The 23,906-nt window shown below is 41.1% G+C and overlaps 1 protein-coding gene across 4 annotated transcripts in view; it reads right to left on the bottom strand.

The window, feature by feature from the left end:
• Nucleotides 1–23,906, bottom strand: part of ASCC2 (activating signal cointegrator 1 complex subunit 2) — a 108,439-nt gene that overhangs the window by 23,376 nt on the left and 61,157 nt on the right. For all 4 annotated transcript variants that reach the window (XM_033955074.1, XM_033955073.1, XM_033955076.1 and 1 more), the window contains 4 exons: nucleotides 17,424–17,498; nucleotides 15,637–15,744; nucleotides 9,719–9,787; nucleotides 7,987–8,061 (listed from right to left, as the gene is read on the bottom strand). In XM_033955074.1, coding sequence (XP_033810965.1) covers nucleotides 7,987–8,061; nucleotides 9,719–9,787; nucleotides 15,637–15,744; nucleotides 17,424–17,498 — 327 coding nt within the window. The remainder of the gene's footprint in view (nucleotides 1–7,986; nucleotides 8,062–9,718; nucleotides 9,788–15,636; nucleotides 15,745–17,423; nucleotides 17,499–23,906) is intronic.

The following is a 23,906-nucleotide window of genomic DNA, read 5'->3' as shown; positions in this document are numbered from 1 at the left end:
GTAGGATTATGATGATGAAGAAGACACCAGGAAGAAAATTGTGTCCACTTCTGATGGTAACATTGCAGAGTGGCAGGTTTCCTGGAGGCATCCAGAATAGAACGAACGGGCTGAGACAAGAGTATCATTCGAAGTCAGCCCGAGAGATACCAAGCTGTCAGGTGCAGAGACTGGAGGTTGGGATGCAGAAGGTTCTCCTGATGCTGTGTAAGCAGAGAAGGAAACAATGGAAGAAGAATAGGCTCCCTGGAACTGAGTTGAAGTAGAAGGGAGAACCAATGTTGCCTGGGCCATCGTGGAGCGATGAGAATCATGGTGGCCTGTTCCCTCTTGAGCTTGAACAAGGTTCGCAACATGAGAGGTAGCGGAGGGAAAGCATACAGGAACAGATTGGACCAGTCCAGGAGAAATGCATCCGCTGCCAGACGGTGAGGAGAGTAGAGTCTGGAGCAAAAGAGGGGCAGCTGGTGATTGTGAGGAGCTGCAAAGGTCTATCTGAGGAGTGCCCCACTGAGCGAAGATGGACTGTAGAGTTAAAGGATCGAGAGTCCACTCGTGAGGCTGGAGAATTCTGCTGAGTTTGTCCGCTAAGGAATTCTGTTCTCCCTGAATGTAGATCGCTTTTAAGAATAGTTGGTGATCTGTGGCCCAAGCCCAAATCTGCTGGGCTTCCTGGTACAAGAGGCGTGAGCCTGTCCCACCCTGCTTGTTGATGTAGTACATTGCAACTTGATTGTCTGTGCACAGCAGGAGGACTTGAGGAAAGAGAAGATGTTGGAAGGCCTTGAGGGCATAAAACATCGCTCTGAGTTCCAGGAAATTGATGTGATGCTTCATTTCCTGGGCTGTCCAAAGACCTTGAGTTTGGAACTCGTTCAAATGAGCTCCCCAGGCATAAGGGGAGGCGTCGGTGGTGATGACAAGTTGATGAGGAGGTAGATGGAACAAAAGACCTCTGGAGAGATTTGAGGACATCAACCACCATTGTAGAGACTGACGAAGCGATGATGTCACAAATATGTGTCGTGAGCAAGGATCCGTCGCTTGGGACCACTGGGTAGCTAGGGTCCATTGAGGAGTGCGCAGGTGAAGACGTGCGAAGGGTGTGACATGAACTGTGGAGGCCATGTGACCCAAGAGTATCATCATTTGCTTGGCAGAGATGGAACATTGTGGAAGCACCTGCTGACATAGAGATTGAAGAGTTTGAAGACGGTTGGACGGCAGGAACGCTCTCATGAGGACTGTGTCCAGCACCGCTCCAATGAATTGAAGTCTCTGAGTGGGGATGAGATGAGATTTGGGTAGATTGATCTCGAACCCCAGTAGTTGTAGAAACAGGATGGTTTGGTTGGTGGCCAGGAGTACTGTCTAGATGAATTGGCCTTGATTAACCAATCGTCCAGGTAAGGAAAGACCTGAAGGTGGTGAGAGCGTAGAAAGGCAGCCACCACAATCAGACATTTGGTGAACACTCTTGGAGAGGAGGCAAGACCGAAGGGCAGCACCTTGTATTGGTAATGACAATGATTGATCATGAAGCGGAGGTACTGTCTGGAGGCCAGATTGACCGGTATGTGAGTATATGCCTCTTTGAGATCGAGGGAGCATAGCCAGTCACCTTGATTGAAAAGAGGGTAAAGAGTGGCCAGAGAAAGCATCCTGAATTTCTCTTTGACCAAGCATTTGTTGAGATCGCGAAGATCTAGAATGGGTCTGAGATCTCCTGTTTTTTTGGGGACTAGAAAATAACAGGAGTAGAATCCCTGCCCCTTTTGATCTAGAGGAACTTCCTCTATGGCATTCAGAAGGAGGAGGGATTGAACCTCTTGAAGAAGGAAGGAAGACTGAGGAGTGTTCAAAGCAGACTCTTTTGGTAGACTTTGGGTAGGAAGAGTCCGAAAGTTGAAAGAGTAGCTGTGGCGGATGATGTTGAGGACCCACTGAGCCGAGGTGATGATTTCCCAACGGCTTATGTAAAAAGCAAGGCATCCTCCTATGTGACGTGGAAGATGGGCATATGGTACAACACTGGCTATGCCCAGGAAAACCAAGTCAAAAGGGTTGGGTAGATTTTTGTGTAGGAGGAAGCTTCACCTGTTGTTGTTGTGCTGGCCTAGGGGTTTGCCTTTGTTGTTGTCGTTGACGCCTAGGCTGTTGAGGAGCCGGTGGCAAAGGACGAGCCACATAGCAGCGTTGGTAGGCCGATTGCTGCCGAAAAGGCTGAGCTGGTGGGGTCTTCTTTTTTGTTTTGAGGAGAGTATCCCTCCTAGTCTCATGGGCAGAGAGCTTTTGGGTAGTGGAGTCCATGGATTCTCCAAAGAGCTCATCACCAAGGCAAGGCGCATTAGCCAGTCGATCTTGATGGTTGACATCAAGTTCTGAGACCCTGAGCCATGCCAGACGACGCATGGCCACCGACATGGCCGTGGCTCGAGAGGTCAGCTCAAATGTGTCTTAGATAGACCGGACCAAGAATTTGCGAAGCTGTAGAAGAGATGAAGAAGTTTGGCGAAAGGCAGATCTCTTGCGGTCAGGGAGGTACTTCTCAAAAGCAGTCAGATTTTGTATAAGATGCTTGAGATAGAACGAGAAATGAAAAGCATAATTCCCTGACCTGTTAGCCAACATCGCATTCTGGTACAACCTCTTGCCAAATTTATCCATGGCCTTACCTTCTCTGCCAGGAGGGACTGAGGCGTACACACTAGCTCCCGTGGATTTCTTTAAAGTGGATTCCACTAAGAGAGACTCATGTGGAAGTTGTGGTTTGTCAAAGCCAGGAATGGGGATGACTTTGTATAAGGAGTCCAATTTACGAGGGGCTCCTGGGATGGTTAAAGGTGTCTCCAGATTCTTGTAAAAAGTCTCTCTCAAGATATCGTGGAGAGGCAATTTCAGAAATTCCCTTGGAGACTGGTCAAAATCCAGTGCATCAAGGAACGCTTTGGATTTTTTTGACTCAGCCTCCAAGGGAATAGAGAGAGAATCACACATCTCCTTCAGAAATGAGGTGAAAGAGGTTGCATCTGGTTTAGAGGATGGATCTAAAGCAGAAGGATCCTCGTCCCAAGATGAACATTCCCCCTCAGAAAGAAGAGGCTCTTCGGAGTCACCCCACAGATCAGGATCCCTAACTTGGAAGCTGCGGTCCCGGGACTCCGGTGTGGAGGGTTCCAGGTGTCGGGTTTTGTGTGTCGACTTACCCGACCTCTGGGAAACGGTACCGGGAGATGTTAAGGGCTGTGTCGGTGCCAAAGTTTGCACAGCCTGGTGCAAGGACCTCGGTTCCGGTGCTAAGATCGGCATGGATACCGATGAAGCAGAATGTACCGGTACCGACAAAGTGGATGCAGATAAAAGAGGCTGCTCCACTGTCAGTACCGGTGGCTCAGACCGGACCGGGACTGGAAGGCTCGGTTTCAAGAGTGCGGAAAGGAGCTGTTGCAACTGCTCCTTGAGTTGCACCTGCAGGATGGCAGCAATTCGCTCGTCCAGCGAAGGCACCGGTACCGCTTTTTTCTTCTGCGGTACCTTCGGTGCCGCTCGACACTCCGAAGAGGAGGAACCCGAGGTCGAGGGGCTCACCTCAATCGGTGTGGAGTGCTTCCGCGGGCGCCTCGAGGTCGGCAGGACTGGGCTCGCTGCTACTGAGACCGGAGGACACTCCAGCGGGGAAGGCTTCTTAGCCGGCTTACCTGAAGGGTGTGACGCCAGCGCGGTGTTGCGCGGTGTCGACGAGGTGGGTGCTGACTGAGACGGGGCCGATGTCGGTGCCGCAGAATCAGACATATCGGCACCAAACAATAACCGTTGCTGGATCTGACGGTTTTTTAAGGTTCTCTTTTTTAAAGTGGCACAGCGGGTGCAGGTGGACGCCCGATGGTCAGGACACAGGCACTGTAAGCACCAGTTATGCGGGTCGGTGAGAGAAATGGTCCTCAACCTGGCAGCTAGGCTTCAATGCTAAGAAATGTAAGGTCATGCACCTCGGAAGCGGAAATCCATGCAGGACGTACTTCTTGAACGGAGAAACTTTAACTAGGACTTCAGCAGAACGAGATTTAGGAGTAATCATCAGTGCAGACATGAAAACTGCCAATCAAGTGGAGAAGGCTTCATCTAAGGCAAAGCAGATATTGGGTTGTATCAATAGAAGTTTCATCAGCCGAAAGCCTGAAGTCATAATGCCGTTGTATAGGACCATGGTGAGACCTCATCTGGAGTACTGTGTGGAATTCTGGAGGCCACATTACAGTAAAGATGTGCGCAGAATTGAATCGGTTCAACGGACGGCCACCAGGATGATCTCGGGGCTCAAGGGTCTCTCGTACGAACAGAGATTGAACAAATTGCAGCTCTACACTCTTGAGGAACGTAGGGAGAGGGGAGACATGATCGAAACATTTAAGTACCTCACGGGACGTGTCGAAGTGGAAGATGATATTTTCTTTCGCAAGGGACCCTCGGCCACAAGAGGGCACCCGCTCAAACTCAGGGGCGGAAAATTTCATGGCGACACCAGAAAGTATTTCTTCACAGAGAGAGTGGTTGATCATTGGAACAAGCTTCCAGTGCAGGTGATCGAGGCAGACAGCGTGCCAGACTTTAAGAATAAATGGGATACCCATGTGGGATCCCTACGAGGGTCAAGATAAGGAAATTGGGTCATTAGGGCATAGACAGGGGGTGGGTAAGCAGAGTGGGCAGACTTGATGGGCTGTAGCCCTTTTCTGCCGTCATCTTCTATGTTTCTATGTGCACCGCTGGCGCTTCTTAAATCCGGGTTGGGGGGGCATGAACGTAAAAACGGCTTCTGCCAAATCGAAGGCCGAGGCCTCGATGGTGGCAACCGGCCCCGCCGGGACGAATCGAAAAAAAAAATAAAGGAAATTATATTTCCGAAAGGGTTTTCGCGAGCGGGAAGGCGAAGAAAAAGATCTTTTCAACAGCCGTTGAAAAGGACGCGTCTTCTTAGCTCCACGGAAACTAAGAAACCGGGGACCGCGCGCCTCTGTCGGGTGGGAAGGCACTCGCGCGTGCGCAGTGCGGCCTACTAGAACTTTCCAAGTTCTTAGAGTGCAATCACTCTAAAATTGTCCGTACCGGGGCTCCGTCGGTGCCGTCACCCATCAGTCAAGAATATGCTGCCTGCTTGTCCTGGGATAAAATTATTTATTTGGAATAATACAAATAAGAATGTCAAGTGATGAATTAAGGTATTTCTTGTTGTAATTTTTGAAAATGAATAAAGATTAAAAAAAAAAAATATATATATATATATATATATATACATATACAACACCAAGGCAAACACTACTTAATGCTAGGGAAAGTTTCACCTTCATAAAAGAACAATCATATAATGAAAATTATAATCCTAAAACCTACCAAATAAAGAAACAGAAAGATGGCTCATAAGAAAGAGACTGCTACAACTTTGAGCCCACTGGCCATGTTCTCATTAACTATTTTGACCCTTACAGAAAAATACTACTACTAATCATTTATATAGCGCTGAAAGGCATATGCAGCGCTGTACATTTTGACATATAATAATAATAATAATCATTTATTGTTTAGATACCGCCAAAGCCAAAGTAGTTCGAGGCGGTATAAAGAAGAGCTGGACATTCAGCGAAAAGAACAATGAAGTCTTTGAGTACATGAATATTTGTACAGAGTAAGGTTACATTGTAGGGGCGGTTTACAATAAGACGGGTTGGTCATCCAGCATGGGATAAGCAGTGAAGACTTTAGGAATCCTTGGTCACAAATCGACAGTCCCTGCTCGGAACAGCTTACAATCTAACTTGGACAAACAAAACAAGACATGGACAAAGAGCAGGGGTGGCCACACTTTTTAGCTTGCGAGCTACTTTTAAAACGACCAAGTCAAAATGATCTACCAACAATAAAATTTTAAAAAACACAAAGCCCACTGTACGCAGAGAAAAGGTTAATTATCATTTGTATTTGGGGGGGGGGTTTCACAGGTCAAGGCAGATGACTTTAAAATATGCAATATCACCTCAGTAACAACTATACAGAAATAGACAAATATACCCCCTCCCCTTTTACTAAACCGTGATAGTGGTTTTTAGCACAGGGAGCTGCGCTGAATGCCCCTCGCAGTTCCCAACGGTTTAGTAAAAGGGGTCCATAGTGCAAAATATGGACAGCAGATATAAATTCTCAAAATGGACACATTTTGATCATTAAATTGAAAATAAAATCATTTTTCCTACCTTTTTGTCTGGTGATTTCATGAGTCTCTAATTACACTTCCTTCTTCTATAAATCCAATATTTATTTATTTCTGTCTTTCTTTCTGTCCCCTCCTCTTTTTTTCCTGTCTCTCTTTCTTTCTCTCTCCCTCTGCCTACCCTCTTTATTTCCGTCTTTCTTTCTCCCCCTGCCCCCCAAGCCACCACGCCGATTTCTCCACTCCTCTGATTCTTTCTCTCTCCCTGCCATCCCCCTAAGCCACCACACCGATTTCTCCCTGCTTCCCTGAGCCAGGCCTGGCGCGTACAAATGCCGGGCCCACAAGCTTTCACCTCCGACGTTAATTCAGACATCAGAGAGAAAGTTACAAGCCAGCCAGGCAGTGATTGGCTGGCCCAGAACTTCCTTTCCGACGTCAGAATTGACGTCGGAAGTGAAGTCTTGTGGGTCTGGCGCTTGTACGCATCTGGCCTGGCTCGGGAAGGCAGGAAGAACAAGATGGCAAGATCCCTGCCGTGATAACTATAGCGGCCGCCTGTCCCCCCACACGATCACCAGCAGGAGGATGCCCAACCCCTCCTGCAGGAGGACCCCCCCACATTAACGCCCCCTCCCCGTGCTAACATCCCCCGATGACCCTCCCTAACCTCCCCCCCAACTAATCTCTCCCCCAACTAACCTCTAATTGATGGCCCACCCCTTCCTGGCCCATCCCCATTATGCCTAAGGCCAGTCAACAATTAGAGGTTAATTGGGGGTTAGTGGGGGGGTCCGGAGGGAGAGCGTCCTCCAGCAGGAGGAGTTGGGCACCTGCCTGCCGGCGATCGGGGAGGGTGTGGGGGACAGGCGACTGCGGCCGCTATACCTATTGCGGCAGGGAGATCCTTTGCCGCGATAAGTATAGCGGCCGCATCTACTCTAACCTGATTCTGTATCCAGTGTCTGTAACATGGACGCCGGTTACAGAATCGGTGTGCAAGCCCGATTCTGTATAGGACACCCCTCCTGGGCGTCCTATACAGAATCCAGGCCAAAGAGCCCATAGTAAGTTTTAAAGCAAAAGTGCCTCAAATTATAGTGGAAGTATGCCTTTAAGTCCATGGATAAAAAGCACAGTTTGAAAATTTCCCCCTCAGTTTATTAGATAAAAATCTGAATAAGGGATATACAGATTAGCAGTAGCTAGTCTGGACAGTTGCTCAAACCATATTTTATTCTCTTCAGCAAATCAGAGGCCTCAAGATCCTTCTTGGCTCTGGGTTCATCTCAGCTCTTTGGCATGGAAAACCATCATTAGCCCAAGAAGCAATATACTGGTTTCTTTGCCTCTTTTTGGCTAAGATCCAAGCATATAACCTGAGCTAGGAACCTGGGAGGGTCCTTTCCTGGTTTTCTGGCCACCACTTTGGGCCACAATATGGTGGATTAAAGTCCTGCCACCTGATTCCACAAGGAACATGATCAACATATCCACTGCCAAAAGCAGAAGCATTAAACTACTTTGCTAAAAATGACCCCAAAACAAACAAATAAAAAATCTCAGCTAAATCTGTCTCTACAGATTTTTGTCCTTATATTCTCTGCTCATTCAAGTTCTTAGTGACTTCTTGCAAAACCTTTTGTCATTAAAGCAAGAACATTAAGAACCTTCTCACAAAATCATAGGACCTTTAATCTTCATAAGATACTTTTCTCAGGTGATCTGCGAATGCCCTGGCAATAGGAAAAATTTCAGCTTAATATGTAATGAAAGGATACAGGGTAGAAGATGCCTGCTGAAGCAAACTGACATCATCTTCCACGGGGAACAGCTCATCGTAATCTCGCAAGAACCTAAGTACACAAAGTAAGTGCTTTAACAAAACCCTGATGCACTGCAAGGAACTTCCAATGCTGTTTTATGTTTAAACATTTTTTTATTGGTTTTCCATAAAAATAATACACCACACATATTCCATAAAAATAATATGCCACCCCACAAGAATTCTCCCCGCCCAGAAGCACCCCCCCCAAGATAGGAACAACACTGCAAGAGGGGAGTATGTGGCACAATGGTTAAAGCTACAACCTCAGCACCCTGAGGTTGTGGGTTCAAACCTATGCTGCTCCTTGTGACCCCGGGAAAGTTACTTAATCCTCCCATTGCCCCAGGTACATTAGATAGATTGTGAGCTTTTCAGGACAGATAGGAAAAATGCTTTAGTACCTGGATAAATTAATGTAAAACCGTTCTGAGCTCCCTGGGGAGAACGATATAGAAAACTGAATGAATAAATAAAAATAAATAAATTGTATGGCTAACAAGAAAATCAGGAACACAATGGCACCACAATAGTCACAAAAAAACAAAACAAAAAACACAACCCCTCCCCCCCCCCCAAAGACCGATGTCTCATGTCAATCTGCCAAGTTCTAAGCCAATACTATCGCAAAGAATTCAAAATGTCACTATGGGCTCGGGGTGATAAAGACAGAATATAGGGATCCCAAAGAAAATTTTTTCTACGTTTGGGGCTCAGTCTGGCCGCTCAAGTAGCATCAGAGTGTGCAAGCTATTTTTCCAATGCCAATAGGAAGGGAGGTCTCCCCTGACTCAAACAGAGAGGATCACCTTCCTTTATGTATGGCAGAAACTCACCAAAACTCCCAAATTAACGTATGGCACAACAAAGACATCTTCCTAGTGTTGTTATAACAGCTCAGCAATCTTCTTGATCTATCTATATAAAATCAGCATAACTCTGAAACGCATGGAACAATTTCAACCAAATTTGGTATACATATCACTTACTATCTGGGAACAAATACTGTGGGGGTGGGAAGAGGGTAACATATAAAAATAATCAAAAAAGACACATATTAGTGTCTAATCCATAGTTTTTGGGGTCACTGAGACGAATACTGACACTCCCGATGCCGTTTAAGTCCAAGTTCAGCCCCATAGAGAGGGCCATTCTTGCTGCTAAAAATTAATATGTCCACAAAATAAATAAATAAACATAAGAACATAAGAAGTGCCTCTGCCGGGTCAGACCACAGGTCCATCCTGCCCAGCAGTCCGCTCCCGCGGTGGCCAAAAACAGGTCAAGGCCTGTCTGAATCATCAGAAGGGGCTCCCCTGCCACCTTGGTTTCCCATTTAAGTTCTGCCCTCCTATCGAAGTCCTAGCCCTCCGGTCTTGCACATGCACGACCAGGTTGGTTTACTCAGTACCCCACGATCCCTCTATCCCTCAGGAATCCATCCAATCCCCAAACATGATAAATAAATACCTTGGCAACGCCGGGTGATCTGTTAGTACTATTATAAAGCTTGGGATAGAACAGAAACATGCTTGATACTGTACTGAACTGCAATATAATACCATCCATGATATTCCTTAATGTGTGATTGGCTGAGAAAGGAAGTTTAACAGAACATGTATGTACAGTTGAAGAGGGTGAGTGGAGACACATAACACAGGAATGGCTCCCAAAACTACCTAGCTCACCTCTTCTCTTGCACCAGTGATGTGAAAATCTGCAGAAACTCTTCAACAAAGGATTGAATGCTATCAGAACTGCAAAAGACAAAATGTACTTTATAAGAACAAGTAATGTAATGTAGGGTAGAGAATGACACGGGGAAAAAAATCTGTCCCCGTCACTGCCCCATCACCGTCCCACTATACCCTTCACCTTTCCCTCTCACCACCTCACTGCCCTTTGGCACCCCTCGCGCGGTCCGTGCAACTTCCTCCCTCCCTCCCTCCCCCTTACCTTCGCGGTGCATTTTAAGATTTGAGTAGCTTGTTGAAAGCCACCGGAGTGTTCGTGCAGTCGCGTGCATGTGTGGGTGGAAGTTGCGTCAGAAGAGAAGCGACGTGCACGCGACTGCACGTACGCTTCGCGAAGGTAAGGGGGAGGGAGGCAGATAAGATAGATTCAGGTAGGTAGGAAGGAGGGAGGGGGCCGCATGCATTCCCTCCCTTAACTGTGGGGGCAAGGCTATTCACCGCTCCCCGGGGCGGTGGATGGCCTCGTCCCCATACCTGCATTGAGCACCTTTCCCCCCTCCACCGTTTTTGCGGGTAACATCCACCATGTCATTCTCTAATGCAGGGCTCATGATTACCCAGAAACAACAGAACTGCTAAAATTCTACACAAGTAAGGTGAGCTGTTTTCTTTGTACCCGCAACATAGATCAAGTGCTGCTAGTTTGACAGCTAAAGTGCTGATATGTGCAACAACCTTGCCTACATCAGGAAGAAAATGACTTTTAAAAGCTATGATGCTACCCAGTACCTATTCTTTCAATTATTTTTTATTTTTATTTTCGCTAACTTGATTTTCTGAATGATGACAGCATGTGGAAGCACAGTGTTGGAACACCAGGATGAGTGGTGTAGCTATGAAGGGCTGATTCTTTCCTCTTATTAATGGAGCTCTGTTTTTAAGGAAAGATTAAGTTCTTACCTTGCTAATCTTCTCTCTTGTAAACAGGAATGGTAGTCATGACCAGTGGGTTAAATCCTCATTAGCTGTGAGGGTTGTAGAAAGCCCACTGTTTTTGGTTTTCATGTTCCACCTCCTCAGTCGGTACCAAAGCTTCCAATGAGTCCTAAAGTGCAAATATAAGAGAGGTGTGCGGGGAAACTCTCTGAAACTACATAAGTATGTTCTGATCTAAGATAGTGGTGTATTGTCTCTAAATGGGGATGCTCCTTGAAACAGCTTCTCTGCGAAATGCTGAATTCACGTCGGAGCCCCATTCAGTGCAACAACTCTAAGCTAAGTTACTTAAAGTTTGATATTTATGAAATATTTAAATTAACTGAAGAATTAGAATGAAAAGGAAGACTGACCAATGAGGAGGCTGGCTACGGTATAACTTGGGTTTTATTTTATTTTATTTTTTTCTAAGTTTTTTTTATTGATTTTTTCACATAACAAGTGTTATAAATTTTCCATACATTTATCTTAACAATACACTTGATATCTCTATAATGTATTTTATATAAACCATATTTTATATTATTTTTCTTATGAATTTATATAACATATATATTGTAATGATTTTATCAATTATTATTTAATTATGAACCCTTTTTTCTCCCTTTATCACATTAATTTCTCATAGTACTATCATTTATTCATTATGATATATTTTTTATAATGTATAATAAAGAGAATAAATTCCTTACCCCTTCCCTCCCTCCCTTCTTTAACCATTATCTTATTATGGGAAAAAAAAAATTAAAATCATTCATTGCAAAAATCTGTTAATGGTCCCCAAATCTTCTTGAACTTATCCATATATCCTTTTTGTGTTGCAAATGTACGCTCCATCTTATATATATGGCAAACTGAGTTCCACCAAAAATTATAGTTCAATCTGTCATAATTTTTCCAATTATGTGTAATTTGCTGTACTGCTACTCCGGTCAATATAAATAATAATTTATTGTTATTTGATGAAATTTGACTTCGAGCTCTCATTGCAGTACCAAACATAATCGTATCATATGTCAAGGCTACCGGATTTTCTAACATCCTATTAATTTGAGGCCAAATTGATTTCCAAAATATTAATATGAATGGACAATAGAATAAAAGATGATCTAATGTCCCTGGTTCAAGATGACAATGCCAGCATCTATTAGACTTAGAGCTATCTATTCTATGTAAACGTGTGGGGGTCCATAAAGCTCTATGTAAAATAAAAAACCAAGTTTGTCTCATAGAAGCTGACAATGTGCATCTTAACCTCCAAGACCAAAGTCGTGGTCATTGAGATGCATTAATCTGATGCTTAATCTCAATGCTCCAAATATCTCTAAGACCATTTTTTTTCTTTTTATGTACGAATCCAGATATTAATTTATACCACATTGCGGCCTGGTGACCCATGGAATCTATCTGAAAACATAAGAATTCCATACTATGATAGTTATTAAGATTTTTCCATTCAGGGAACCCTACCTGAATGGCCTGCTTCAATTGCATCCATCTGAAATATTGTGATTTATTCAAACCGAATTTATTTTGCAATTGTGAAAACTCAAGCAGTTTACCTTTATTCATTACATCCTCTAAAATACGAATTCCAGCAATCATCCAATGTTTCCAGATAATTTTAAAACCGCCAACTTTGATCTTTGGGTTGAGCCATATTGTTTGATTCGTTGATTTAGTTATTGGAATAGGAGTTAGATTACTTATATATCTTATAGTTTTCCAAGTATCAACAAATATTTTGTGATCCTTATATAACCTTGGCATTTGAATACTGATTACATGACTCAGACGTAAAGGAAACATTAATCTCCATTCTAACCAGAACCAATCTGGTATATGTTCAATGGGCTCTGGGAGGATCCAATACATACCCTGACGCATAATATAGGCTTGATGGTACCTATAAAAATTTGGAAAATTTACCCCTCCCTCCGCAATTGGTCTTTGTAAAGATACTAGAGCAATTCTGGGGTTTTTTCCAAGCCAAATAAATTTTGTTAACATCTTATCCAATTTTTTGTAAAAAGACCCCTGAAAAAAAATTGGTATCATACATGAAATATGAAATCCAAGTGTAGCCGCTGAAGTTACAGTAGAGCTGCTATTGATATGATTGATGAATCAGCTGTGAGCTGGGAAATCTTTGGAAGAATTTATTGAAGAATAGAAGCAAGCAACGAATGAAATTATATTAGTGAATACACTTTTAAACCACTACTAAACAAAACAAACAAGGTTAAAATAAAAGGAGCCACCTACCTGTGAGCCATCTGCACCAATAGTTCTGTTGCTCAATATTTACAATGAGTCTCTTATGAGCGAATTCCTCTTCATTCCTTACCCCGCTGGGCAGGCGACAGAAATAAGACATCTGGCTAAGAAGGCATGTCTGAAACAGAAAGCAGGCTAGTATATATCTGACAGGGCAGGTGTTGAGACTACCATTCCTGTTGATAAGAAAGAAGATTAGCAAGGCAAGAACCTCATTTTTCCTTCTTGTGCCACAGGGCTGGTAGTCTCGACCAGCGGGACATATCAGAGCAGACCCGGTTCCTAGAGTGGGACAGATGAGCCTGATGCCAGTACTGAGGACCCAAAAGCAGTGTTCAGCTACTATATTCATCCTGTAGAACTTAGTGGATTTGTGGAGATTGGACCAAGTCGCCGCCCTGCAAATCTCTGCAGGTGAGACTGCTTTCGACTTTGACCAAGATGACGTGACACTGCGAGTGGAGTGTGCCTTCACCGCCAGTGGAGACTGCTTTCAACTTTGGCCAAGATGACGTGACACTGCGAGTGGAGTGTGCCTTCACCGCCAGTGGAGACTGCTTTCGACTTTGGCCAAGATGACGTGACACTGCGAGTGGAGTGTGCCTTCACCGCCAGTGGAGACTGCTTTCCGATTCCAATATAGATAGAAAATATGGCCATTCTGATCCATCTGGATATAAGCTGCATAGGGAAACCTCTGATCAGAGGCGAGAGAAGATTTCTGCCTCAGACAAGCCTGGAGTCCAACAGATTGCATGTTTCTTCGGACTGACGTCCAATTCCCAAAGTGGAACTGGACCCTCAGACCCCAACTGGAGCCGCGAGACATCATGGAGGGAAGAATGCAGTCAGCCCTGATCCTGGATAAAACCGCCATGGGACCCGCTCAATCTACGCTTAAGTCCACTGTAGTCAGAGGCTGGGGCAAACCACTCTAGCCCACTGTGGACGAACCTTACAGCACCCAAGGGTATGGGCCCTGAGCTCTAAGAACTACTAATGCAGACAGGCCACACAGGAATAATGTGAGGCATGTGCCTGTGGGTTACAGACCTCAGCCCTGACAGTCTGTATCTTCTCGCAGACAGAGATGCTCTAGGGCACAGATGTCAAAGTCAGTCCTTGAGGGCCGCAATCCAGTCAGGTTTTCAGGATTTCCCCAATGAATATGTATTGAAAGCAATGCATGCAAATAGATCTCATGCATATTCATTGGGGAAATCCTGAGAACCTGACTGGATTGCTTGAGGACCAACTTTGACACACATGCTCTAGGGTGACCAGGATCCTCTGCAGCACCGAAAGCCTCCGACCGGATAATAAACACTTGAAAATAGAGAGTAAGACTGAAGGGCTAGAGCTCATCCCAGAAGGATAGGAGGCGGAGCATGAATACAAAACAGTGGGGTCTCTGCGACCCTTGAAGGTAATGAGGGTTTTACCAGCTGGTCAAGACTACCAGTCCTGTTGCACAAGAATTTATTTTCTAAAATTGGTTTTCCTCGTATCATATACCACCTTGATTTGTTTTGCAGAAAGGACAGTATATAAAATCTAATAAATGATTTTGAAAAATGAGAACAGTCATAGTTGCCCATTTCTTAGCTAAAGAGAGCCTTACCTGAATCATTTGCACCTTGTCAGTCACTATATTCCACAAAACTGTAGCCTGGCAGAAAGCAAGTTGCTAATCACTCCCAGACAGCATGGGAAGGAGAGTAATGCAATTCTCCATCTCAAGGTCCTCAGATGCAACTAAGATTCTCCTCTCGTGTTACAAGGAGAGGGCAAGAAGGGCAACCATCCTGCTCTGAACCAGTGAGTATACGAGCCCAAAATTGAAAGGAGGTACTGAAGGGAACCTTTGCCTGGGGTGCCATTCTACAGAAACTGCTGTGGCCCAGAATGAAGTATCCCAGGGCTACTCTCTAATCAAATGCAAAAAGGGCACTTCGATATTCCACTTTTCTGGGCTTAAGATTTCCTGAGAGGCAGCACATGGTATCGCTATTGAATTATTGGGCCATGATTTCTAGGGGATCTGCACCTTTTGGTTTTGTTATTTTCTTTTCATTTTAGCAACCACTATCAAGAAATATAAATTTCTCCCCCAAGTACTCCCCCAAGATTCGTAGGGGTTCCATTCCAGGAACCCCCGCGAATCTTGAAAAACCGCAAATACGGTTTTTCGTGGGGGATACTGAAGAGGGCAGCGGGAGAGGCAGGAGAGAGCAGCCGGAGCGCAGGCGAGTGAAGGAAATCACTCGCTGTATGCTCCGACTGCCTCTTCCTGTACTAAAGTAGGGCCTTACCAATCAGGAGTTGCGTGTCAAAGCAGCTCCTGATTGGTGAGGCCAGACTTTAGTACAGAAAGAGGCGGTCGGAGCATACAGCGAGTGATTTCCTTCACTCGCCGGTGCTCCGGCTGCCTTCTCCTGCCTCTCTAGCTGTCCTCTCCTGGTCAGCGGTTCGTGGTTGGAAAATACCACGAATGATCAGGACTGTGAACCGTCGAACGCGAATTCGAGGGGGAGCATCGTATATTGAAAAGTTTCATCTCACTCACCTCAAGTTTTCTAATGTGCTCTTCTGAAGTTACTTTATTATCTATAACATAGTTGCGCATCCTGTCTTCATACCTGTTTTCTAAAATGGGCTGCAGGCAGGTCTGGTTGATGATAATGTGAGAAATCTCCACCATTTTTTTTCTAGCATGGGAAAGCCTCCGCCACAAGTCAGCCTGTAGACTGAAAAAGTTAAAAAAGAAAAATGCATTAAACCTCAAGGTGATATGTATGCTGGAAACAAGTTTCCAAATGCAGCATTTTGCAACTGGAAACCTGGGTTCAGATCCAGGATTGTAGGATTTGCAGCTACATTAAAACTGGCTGTCTCAGCACAGTCCCTGTGGGGCCATTTTGGAAATGATCAACGGTTGGCACAATCCTCAATCTCTGCAAGAAGGTGGCAGTATTAGGGAGGTTCTAAATATGGGGGCGGGAGAGTGGGGGGTTATTTAAGAGGGAGGGAAGAGGTTGTTATGTGTCTTTAAGCCGCCTCTCCTACTCTCACCAGAGCTGTTTAGTGGATATGTTTTGTGTCATGTCTATATTGTAAATTATGTAATCTTTGTCCTATCTCGATTATATTGTGGATGTACTTTGTAACCCGTTCTGGGCTCCTTTGGGAGGACAGGCTAAATAATTGAGCAAATAAATAAATAAATATGCTGAAGAGTGACGGTATATGATAAGCATTGTTAGATACCCCATGGCATTGTTTATGGCGTGTACTGCTATGTTTCTGTATTGATGTTTGACTTTATTCATATTGTATTTTGCCTTTCTGTTTTAAATTCTTTATTCATTTTTGCACATTACAACAAGTGTAGCAGATAAACTCATATGAACTTATAAATACATACTTGAGCATTTGGCATAGCACCATTCGCCGCTCCACTTTGCTTCTCTTTGGGACTGTTCCTCACTACTTTCCTCGCTCGAAGGGAGTTGCAGCTTTCCTCAAGTGGACTATCCTGATTGCTCTGAAATGCATTTTGTTGAAATGGCTTGAGGCTGAGGCTCCGGACTATTCCCTCTGGCGCTGCCGCATGATTACTCCCCTGATGTGGGAGAGGAGGGATGTGAAGGATCTTTCTTCTCTCCCAGGCCGCATTTTTCAACGTACTTGGGAACCTTTTTGGACTACTTTGACTCCTCTGGCTCGTAGCCGGGTGCTTAACTGTTGATTCTTGTTTTGTGATTCCCTTTGTTCTGATTGGTACATTAACTTTCTTTTCTGTTTCTTTGCTATTGTGTGTTTGGATGGAAGACCCGGGAGTGGGGGGTGGGGTAACTTGGGTTGGGATTGGGAAGGTGGTGGGGGTTTCTTTGGGGGGTATTCCATAAATTGTTGAGCTGTTTTGGTTCTTTGTATCATTGATCTGTTGCTGTTGTGTTTGCTCAATAAAATATATTTGACTATAAATACACACTTGATTAATTCTCATATAACACTTTAAGTATAACATTTCATTACAAATTAATATTCTATAATATTTTGAATATGTAATAAACCTAATATTTAAACTATTCTTATTAAATAGAAAATCCTCCCCTCCCATCACAATATTACATTCAAGTACCATTACAATGAAACTATTGATATAATCATATATTATGAAATAATAAAAATAAAACCCCCTCATATTTCCCCTCTAATCAAATATCTTATCTTGGGAAAAGTTTATCATTCATTACAAAAATCTGTTAATGGTCCCCATATCTTCTGAAATTTACCAAAATAAGAATTAAAGTGCAACACCTCCATATGACGGCCTTAAAAGTGTTCTGTGGTGCATTAGAAGCTATTTGCATAGCTCCTACTCCTGTTGAAAGCTAAATAAACGTGATCTGTCCTTCCATACCTGCTCTCTTCAAATGTCCACTTTTTAATTACCGATTCCAGCTCTGGGATCATCAGCTCATAAAATGATGCCAGCCTGGAAAATAGAAAAAAAGTCAATTCTGGAGGCATGTCTACAAAAGCTCATTAAAAAAATATAAACGGGTTGATAGCGGTCCTTTATTGTGGAAAACACCAGCTTCAGAAGCAATTCTAGTTTTCACATGCTGTTCGTCTGTAAAATTCACCGACATCAGGAAGAATCTACTCAATGCATCATGTCCATAAAACACAAACACAGTAGGTGAGGCCTGTGCTGTGGAGATTTCCTTGGGCTGTTTAAACGTCAACCACAACACTTATTAGATGCTGCCTAAGTATTCTCTCTCTTTTATTTGAATAAGTATATTTTTGAAACTGTTTAATGGTAGTCCTATTATTAAGTTTCAGTTTACTTAATTTCACCTTTTGGTGGAACTCATTATGTCACATGTTCAAAATGGAAAGATCAATAGCTGTACAAAATGGAAATTATAAGACCTTTTCTAAAATATGGGGGCCATTGACATCTTTATCCCAGGACAAGCAGGCAGCATATTCTTGACTGATGGGTGACGGCACCGACGGAGCCCCGGTACGGACACTTTTAGAGTGATTGCACTCTAAGAACTTGGAAAGTTCTAGAGACCGCACCGCGCATGCGCGAGTGCCTTCCCGCCCGACCCCGACGCGCGGTCCCTCAGTTTCTTAGTTTCCGCGGAGCTAAGAAGTCGCATTTTCAGGGGGCGTGGCTTAACGCGAGCACAGGATGGAAGTGTGATCGAGACGCTCCTCTATATCTGGGCAAACTTTTAAAATTATAATTCTCTTATTGTTGATTTTGAGATGAAAAAACAAGTTTAAATTAAATTCAAAACCATTACAAGTTAATATTGAGCTCCTCCGATAAAATTGAGATAGATACAGAGAGAGGAAGACTGAAAGAAAGATTGCCGGTTTTTCTCTCAGCGCTGGTTGACGCGGCAGATAATTAACAAAAAAGGAAATATATCAAAAGAAACAATCTGATAACAGCGATGTTGTAAAAGAGTGAAAAAAGGAGGTACTGTAGAGAGTTGAGTGAAGTTTGAGTGAGAAATTTGGGAGAAAGGGTCTGTCTCTCTTTTGCCGGTTTCTTAATGTCAGATGACAGTTGCTGTAGCGACGAAGTATATTTAAAAAAAAGCTCACAGCGTGAATTGCACCTGCCTGCCTTGCCAGATCTAGAATTTGTCAGGAAGCAATTTCCTACGATCCTGAATGTAACAGATCAATACTGATCTCCTTCGCTGAAACGGAGAAGAAGCCTAAAGGGTGAAAAATCAGGAAGTAAAGGTGCCGTTTTTTTTTCTCTATCCTGAACAGTGCAGAGTAGAGGGTTGGGGACTGACGGAGTTTAAAACTGACATTGAATTGCCTGACAATAAGGAGGAAGAGTGAAAATTTACTATTTATTAACGATCTGGATGGAAGGAGTATGGCAGTTTGAAAAAGCCCTTCTCTGCCGGTGTTGAAGCGAGGTCTTGTGTGACATCAAATCGGCAACGGTTTTTAAAATCTGAATCAGCACGGTGTTGAGAGATGTTGAAAATTTAAACTGACAAAAAAAGGGTTAAAAGAAAGACTGATATTAATGTGAAGCCTGATGTCAGTTAAATTCTTAAGCTGTGGTGATTTAAAATTGCCTTGTACAGCCAGTCGGAGCCCTGGGAGATTAAAATTGATCTCATTATAAGGCAAATGTCAGTTTAACCAACTAAAGCTGTGACAGTTTAAAATAGCTCTCTCCTGCCAGTATTGTGTCAGAATTCTGAGAGAGATCAATTTATCCTCTTCTTGAAACAGTTCTTGAGATACAAAATTAAGAATTCCTTTCTCATTGAATCAATAAAGCAGATAATAAATAAGAAATTATTGTTGAGAAAATTTCTGCTGCTTTAAATCAGAATGAAATTCTGAGAGAGAGGCTTGAAAAGAAGAGGAAAAGGAAATCTCTTTTGATGAATATTATATTTGGACAGAATGACTGATTTGCAATCTGCTCAGTGCTAGAACAACACAACACTGATGGTTTCTCTCAGTGATTGAACACCGAGACGCTGAAGACAAGGGAAAAAAAAATATCAACTTACTAAATAAACTAAATACTGAATTTAAATTGTTTTTCTCTGACAAAGCTGCGATTGGGCTTGTGTGAGAGGCAGTTGAGAGATGCTGTGAGTGAACATAAAACAATTTCTTCAAATTTGTCAAAACAAGGGAAAAGAATTAGATGAAGTTTTACTCTCCTCGATCAGTGCTGCGATTGGGCTTGTGAGAGGAGAATTAACAAAGGACTACCAACCCCTTTTTTTTTTTTTTTTTTTAAAAAAAGAGTGACGGCCAGAGGTAATGAAATAAATCTGTGGAAGAACCCGACAAGTCTGAGAAAAATTTTTTTCACATCAATAGAACTGAAAACAAAGGAAAAGGAAAAAAGGCAAAAAAGGAAAAGAAAATTTCTACTTTAAAAGATAGAACCAAATTTTAGAAGAAAAGGGATTAAAAACATAAGAATACCAAACCCAAAACTAAAAGACTAAATTTAAGAAATAAGAATAACCAAGAAAAAGAGAACAATAACATGGCAAGTACCAGACAAAACAAAAATGAGGCTGGTACATCTGCAAAAAGACAGAAACAAGACCAAATAACACCTAGCAAAATACCACTTCCTATCGAAGAATCAGACACATTAAGCAAAGCTGAAGTCATGGAAGAATTAAAACAAATCAAACAAATGCTGAAAGAAACTATTACTAATATGTCTGAAATGAAAGAAGAAATTTTAAATATACATAGACAAATGGAAGTTAACAACAAAAGAACAACTGAACTAGAATCAAAAATGGAAACTATAGAATGTGAATCAAAAAGATGTAAAAACGACAACCTGGAATTAAATAAATTAAAAAATCAACTGGAGGATTACGAGAATAGAGGAAGAAGAAAGAACATCAAACTCTTTGGAATACAAGAAAATTTAGAGGGAAAAAATACTATCCTTTTCCTTGAAAATTTAATTCCAAAAATTCTACAATTAGACTTGAAACAACCAATTGAAATTGAAAGGGCGCATAGAATCCCAATTAAAAATTTAGAAAATAAAAACAGACCAAGACCAATCATTTTCAAAATGTTGAGATACCAACAAGCACTAGAGATACTAAATGCCGCAAAAAAAGATAAAAATTTAAATTATAAAGGATCAAGATTATGGTTTTTACCAGACTTCGCCAAAAACACAGCAACTAAAAGGAAAAGACTACTAGACATGAGACCTCTACTCAAAGAAAAAGGATTTAAATATGGCCTATACTACCCGGCGAAAATGAGAGTGTCATCTGGTGACAAGTCATTATATTTTGAGGATCCCGAAAAACTAAAAGAGTTTCTCTCTAAACCAGAACCTATGATATATTAACATAATATACTAAGATGGTTTTGAAGACTTTATGAAAAAACAGAAAATATAACATATCGAAATATTTGAAGAAATGGAAGAAAACAATACAAAGAAAAGACAATAATAATTATATGAAAGAAAGAACAGAATATAGGAAAATTATTAAATAATACACTGCATATATGTTTAAAATAAATATATGTTGAAATCATAATACTAAGGAAATACAAATTAATATATTGTTAAATGGAAAATGATACATTAATAAAATGTTATGGAAAATGATTAAATAAATATAAAAGATCAATATAGATAGATAGAAGGGAAATTTGTTTAAACAATTGAATAATGATTGCCTGGAATGGGGAGATTGTTAGGATTACAATTCCAATGTGTATCCTTAAGCAGCCAATGTATTGGGTGGGAAAGGGAGGGATAAGTAGAATATTTATTATAAAAATTAAGGGAGATACATTAGGGTTAAATATGTGTGTCATGAAGAAAATTTTTTGGATATTAAATATGAAGGAGGAAGGGAAGAATAAGATAATGAAAAGTATTAAGATATATAATGTATCTTAAAATATATTCTATTAATGTCAATGGCCTGAATCACGTAATTAAAAGGGGAAAAATATTAACATTTTTAAAAAAACAAAATGCAGATATTTACTGTCTGCAAGAGACCCATCTTAATATGAAAGAATCACAGAAATTATCAGGTGGATGGATAAAAGAATGTTTTTTTGCTCCAGCAGTGGGTAAAAAAGCAGGGGTTGCAATCCTTATAAATAAAAAATGTATGGCCAATATAAAAGTAAAAAATTCAGATCCACATGGAAGATGGATACATATCGATATAGGTATGGGAAATGATACCCTGACGTTATTTAATATATATGCCCCTAATTCGAATCAATCAGAATTTTTCAAAAAGCTACAAAATATGTTATTACCACTGGCTGCCTCTAATTTAGTGGTGGCTGGAGATTTTAATGCTGTAATGGATCCATTATTGGATAAAAAACCAGGTAAAAATATTAAATCTTTAGGTCTAGATAATTTAGTTCGATCATGTGATTTGAAAGATATATGGCGTATTCTTCATTTTAATGATCAGGAGTATTCATTTTGTTCACAGGTTCATAAATCATTTTCAAGAATAGATTATATTTTTGTCTCAACAAATAAAGTGCAACAAGTGATTAAAGCCTCCATTGATCCTATTATCATTTCGGATCATGCGGGAATATGGATAGAATTACAATTAGATCAATTAGAAAATAATAGACCTCTTTGGAGATTTGATAATGCATTGCTTGTGGATGACAAATTTTTGGAAAATTTTAAAACACAAATTAATGAATTTTTTCAAATAAATTTAGTGGAAGATACATCTATAGAGAATGTATGGGATGCATTTAAAGCAACTATGAGGGGTAATATCATATCATATTCAGCTTTTATTAGGAAACAAATTAAAAAACAATATATGGAATTAGAAAAAGAAATAAAAATATTAGAAGCTAAATTGATAAGTAAATGGGAATATGAAGTTTTGCAAGCTCTTTTGAAAGTAAAAGGTAAATATAATGAATTAACTTCAAAAATGATAAGAAAAGATTTGTTTTCCAAACAAACGGTGTATTATGGAAATTCTAATAAGGCGGGAAAATTATTAGCAAATTATCTTAAGGCAAAAAAAAGGAGAACTAATATTAACGGAATAAAAGATGATAATGGTATAATAACAAATCAAACAAATATAATATTAAAACAATTTTTAAATTTTTATAAGGATCTATATTCTTCCGAACCTTATTTGGAGAAACAAAAAGATGGAAAAAAATTTTTAGATTTAATAAATGGACCTAAGATTCCTGATCATATAAAACGAAGTTTAGAAGAACCTATATCATTAAAAGAATTAGAAACAGCATTGAGATCTCTTAGAGTTGGATCCGCTCCAGGTGGTGATGGTTACACAGTAGAATTTTATAAAACATTTCAAAATATCCTCTCCCCACATTTATTAAAATTATATCAGACACAACTTATAAAAGGTAACATAAAAGGTACTATGGCTGAATCAATAATAATTGTTTTGCCTAAGCCAAATAAAGATCCTACTTTGGTTTCAAACTACAGGCCTATATCTTTGATAAACGTTGATAATAAACTTTTGGCGAAAATTTTGGCTTTGAGATTAGCCAAAGCTCTCCCACATATTATAGATATGCATCAAACGGGTTTCGTTGCTAAAAGACATTCCTCCAATAACTCTAGACTATTATTTCACATGCTAAACTTATCAAAAAAAATGGATGAACCGGCATTTACAGTTTCATTAGATGCCGAGAAAGCATTTGATAGGGTAGAATGGAATTTTATGTATCAGGCTTTAGAATGGTTTGGTATAGGTTCTGGATTTATACAAATGGTAAAAACATTGTATAGCTTCCCGATTGCAAGATTAAATATTAACAATAAGATATCTGATGGTTTTCAATTGCAGAGGGGAGTTAGACAAGGTTGTCCTTTATCTCCTTTGTTATTTGATGTTGTATTAGAACCCTTATTGTTAGCAATACAGCAAACGAGGGAGATACAAGGAATTCCATATTCAGATATGGAATATAAAATTTCGGCTTATGCTGATGATATTTTGCTTTATTTGAGAAATCCAGAGTCTACCTTATCTTCTTTATTGGAATTAATTGATAAGTTTGGCAAATTTTCAGGTTATAAAATTAATTGGAATAAATCTGAAATTATACCCTTGAATGTTTACTGTGTAAAAGGATTATTTGATATTTTTCCATTCATATGGAAAGAAGAAGGATTTAAATATCTAGGCATTCAAGTTAAAAAAACAATTGAAGATACTGTAAAAGAAAATGAAAAATATGTATTAAAAAAAGTAATGGAGTTATGTGAACAATGGAACCCATTACATATATCTTGGTGGGGCAGAGTTCAAACTATTAAAATGATGATGTTGCCTGTGGTTTGCTACCAAAT

The sequence above is a fragment of the Geotrypetes seraphini genome, chromosome 8 (genome assembly GCF_902459505.1).
Source record: "Geotrypetes seraphini chromosome 8, aGeoSer1.1, whole genome shotgun sequence".
In the NCBI taxonomy this organism is placed as follows: domain Eukaryota; kingdom Metazoa; phylum Chordata; class Amphibia; order Gymnophiona; family Dermophiidae; genus Geotrypetes; species Geotrypetes seraphini.
Note: the sequence above shows the minus strand (reverse complement) of the source record. Positions and strands in the feature narration are given on the sequence as shown.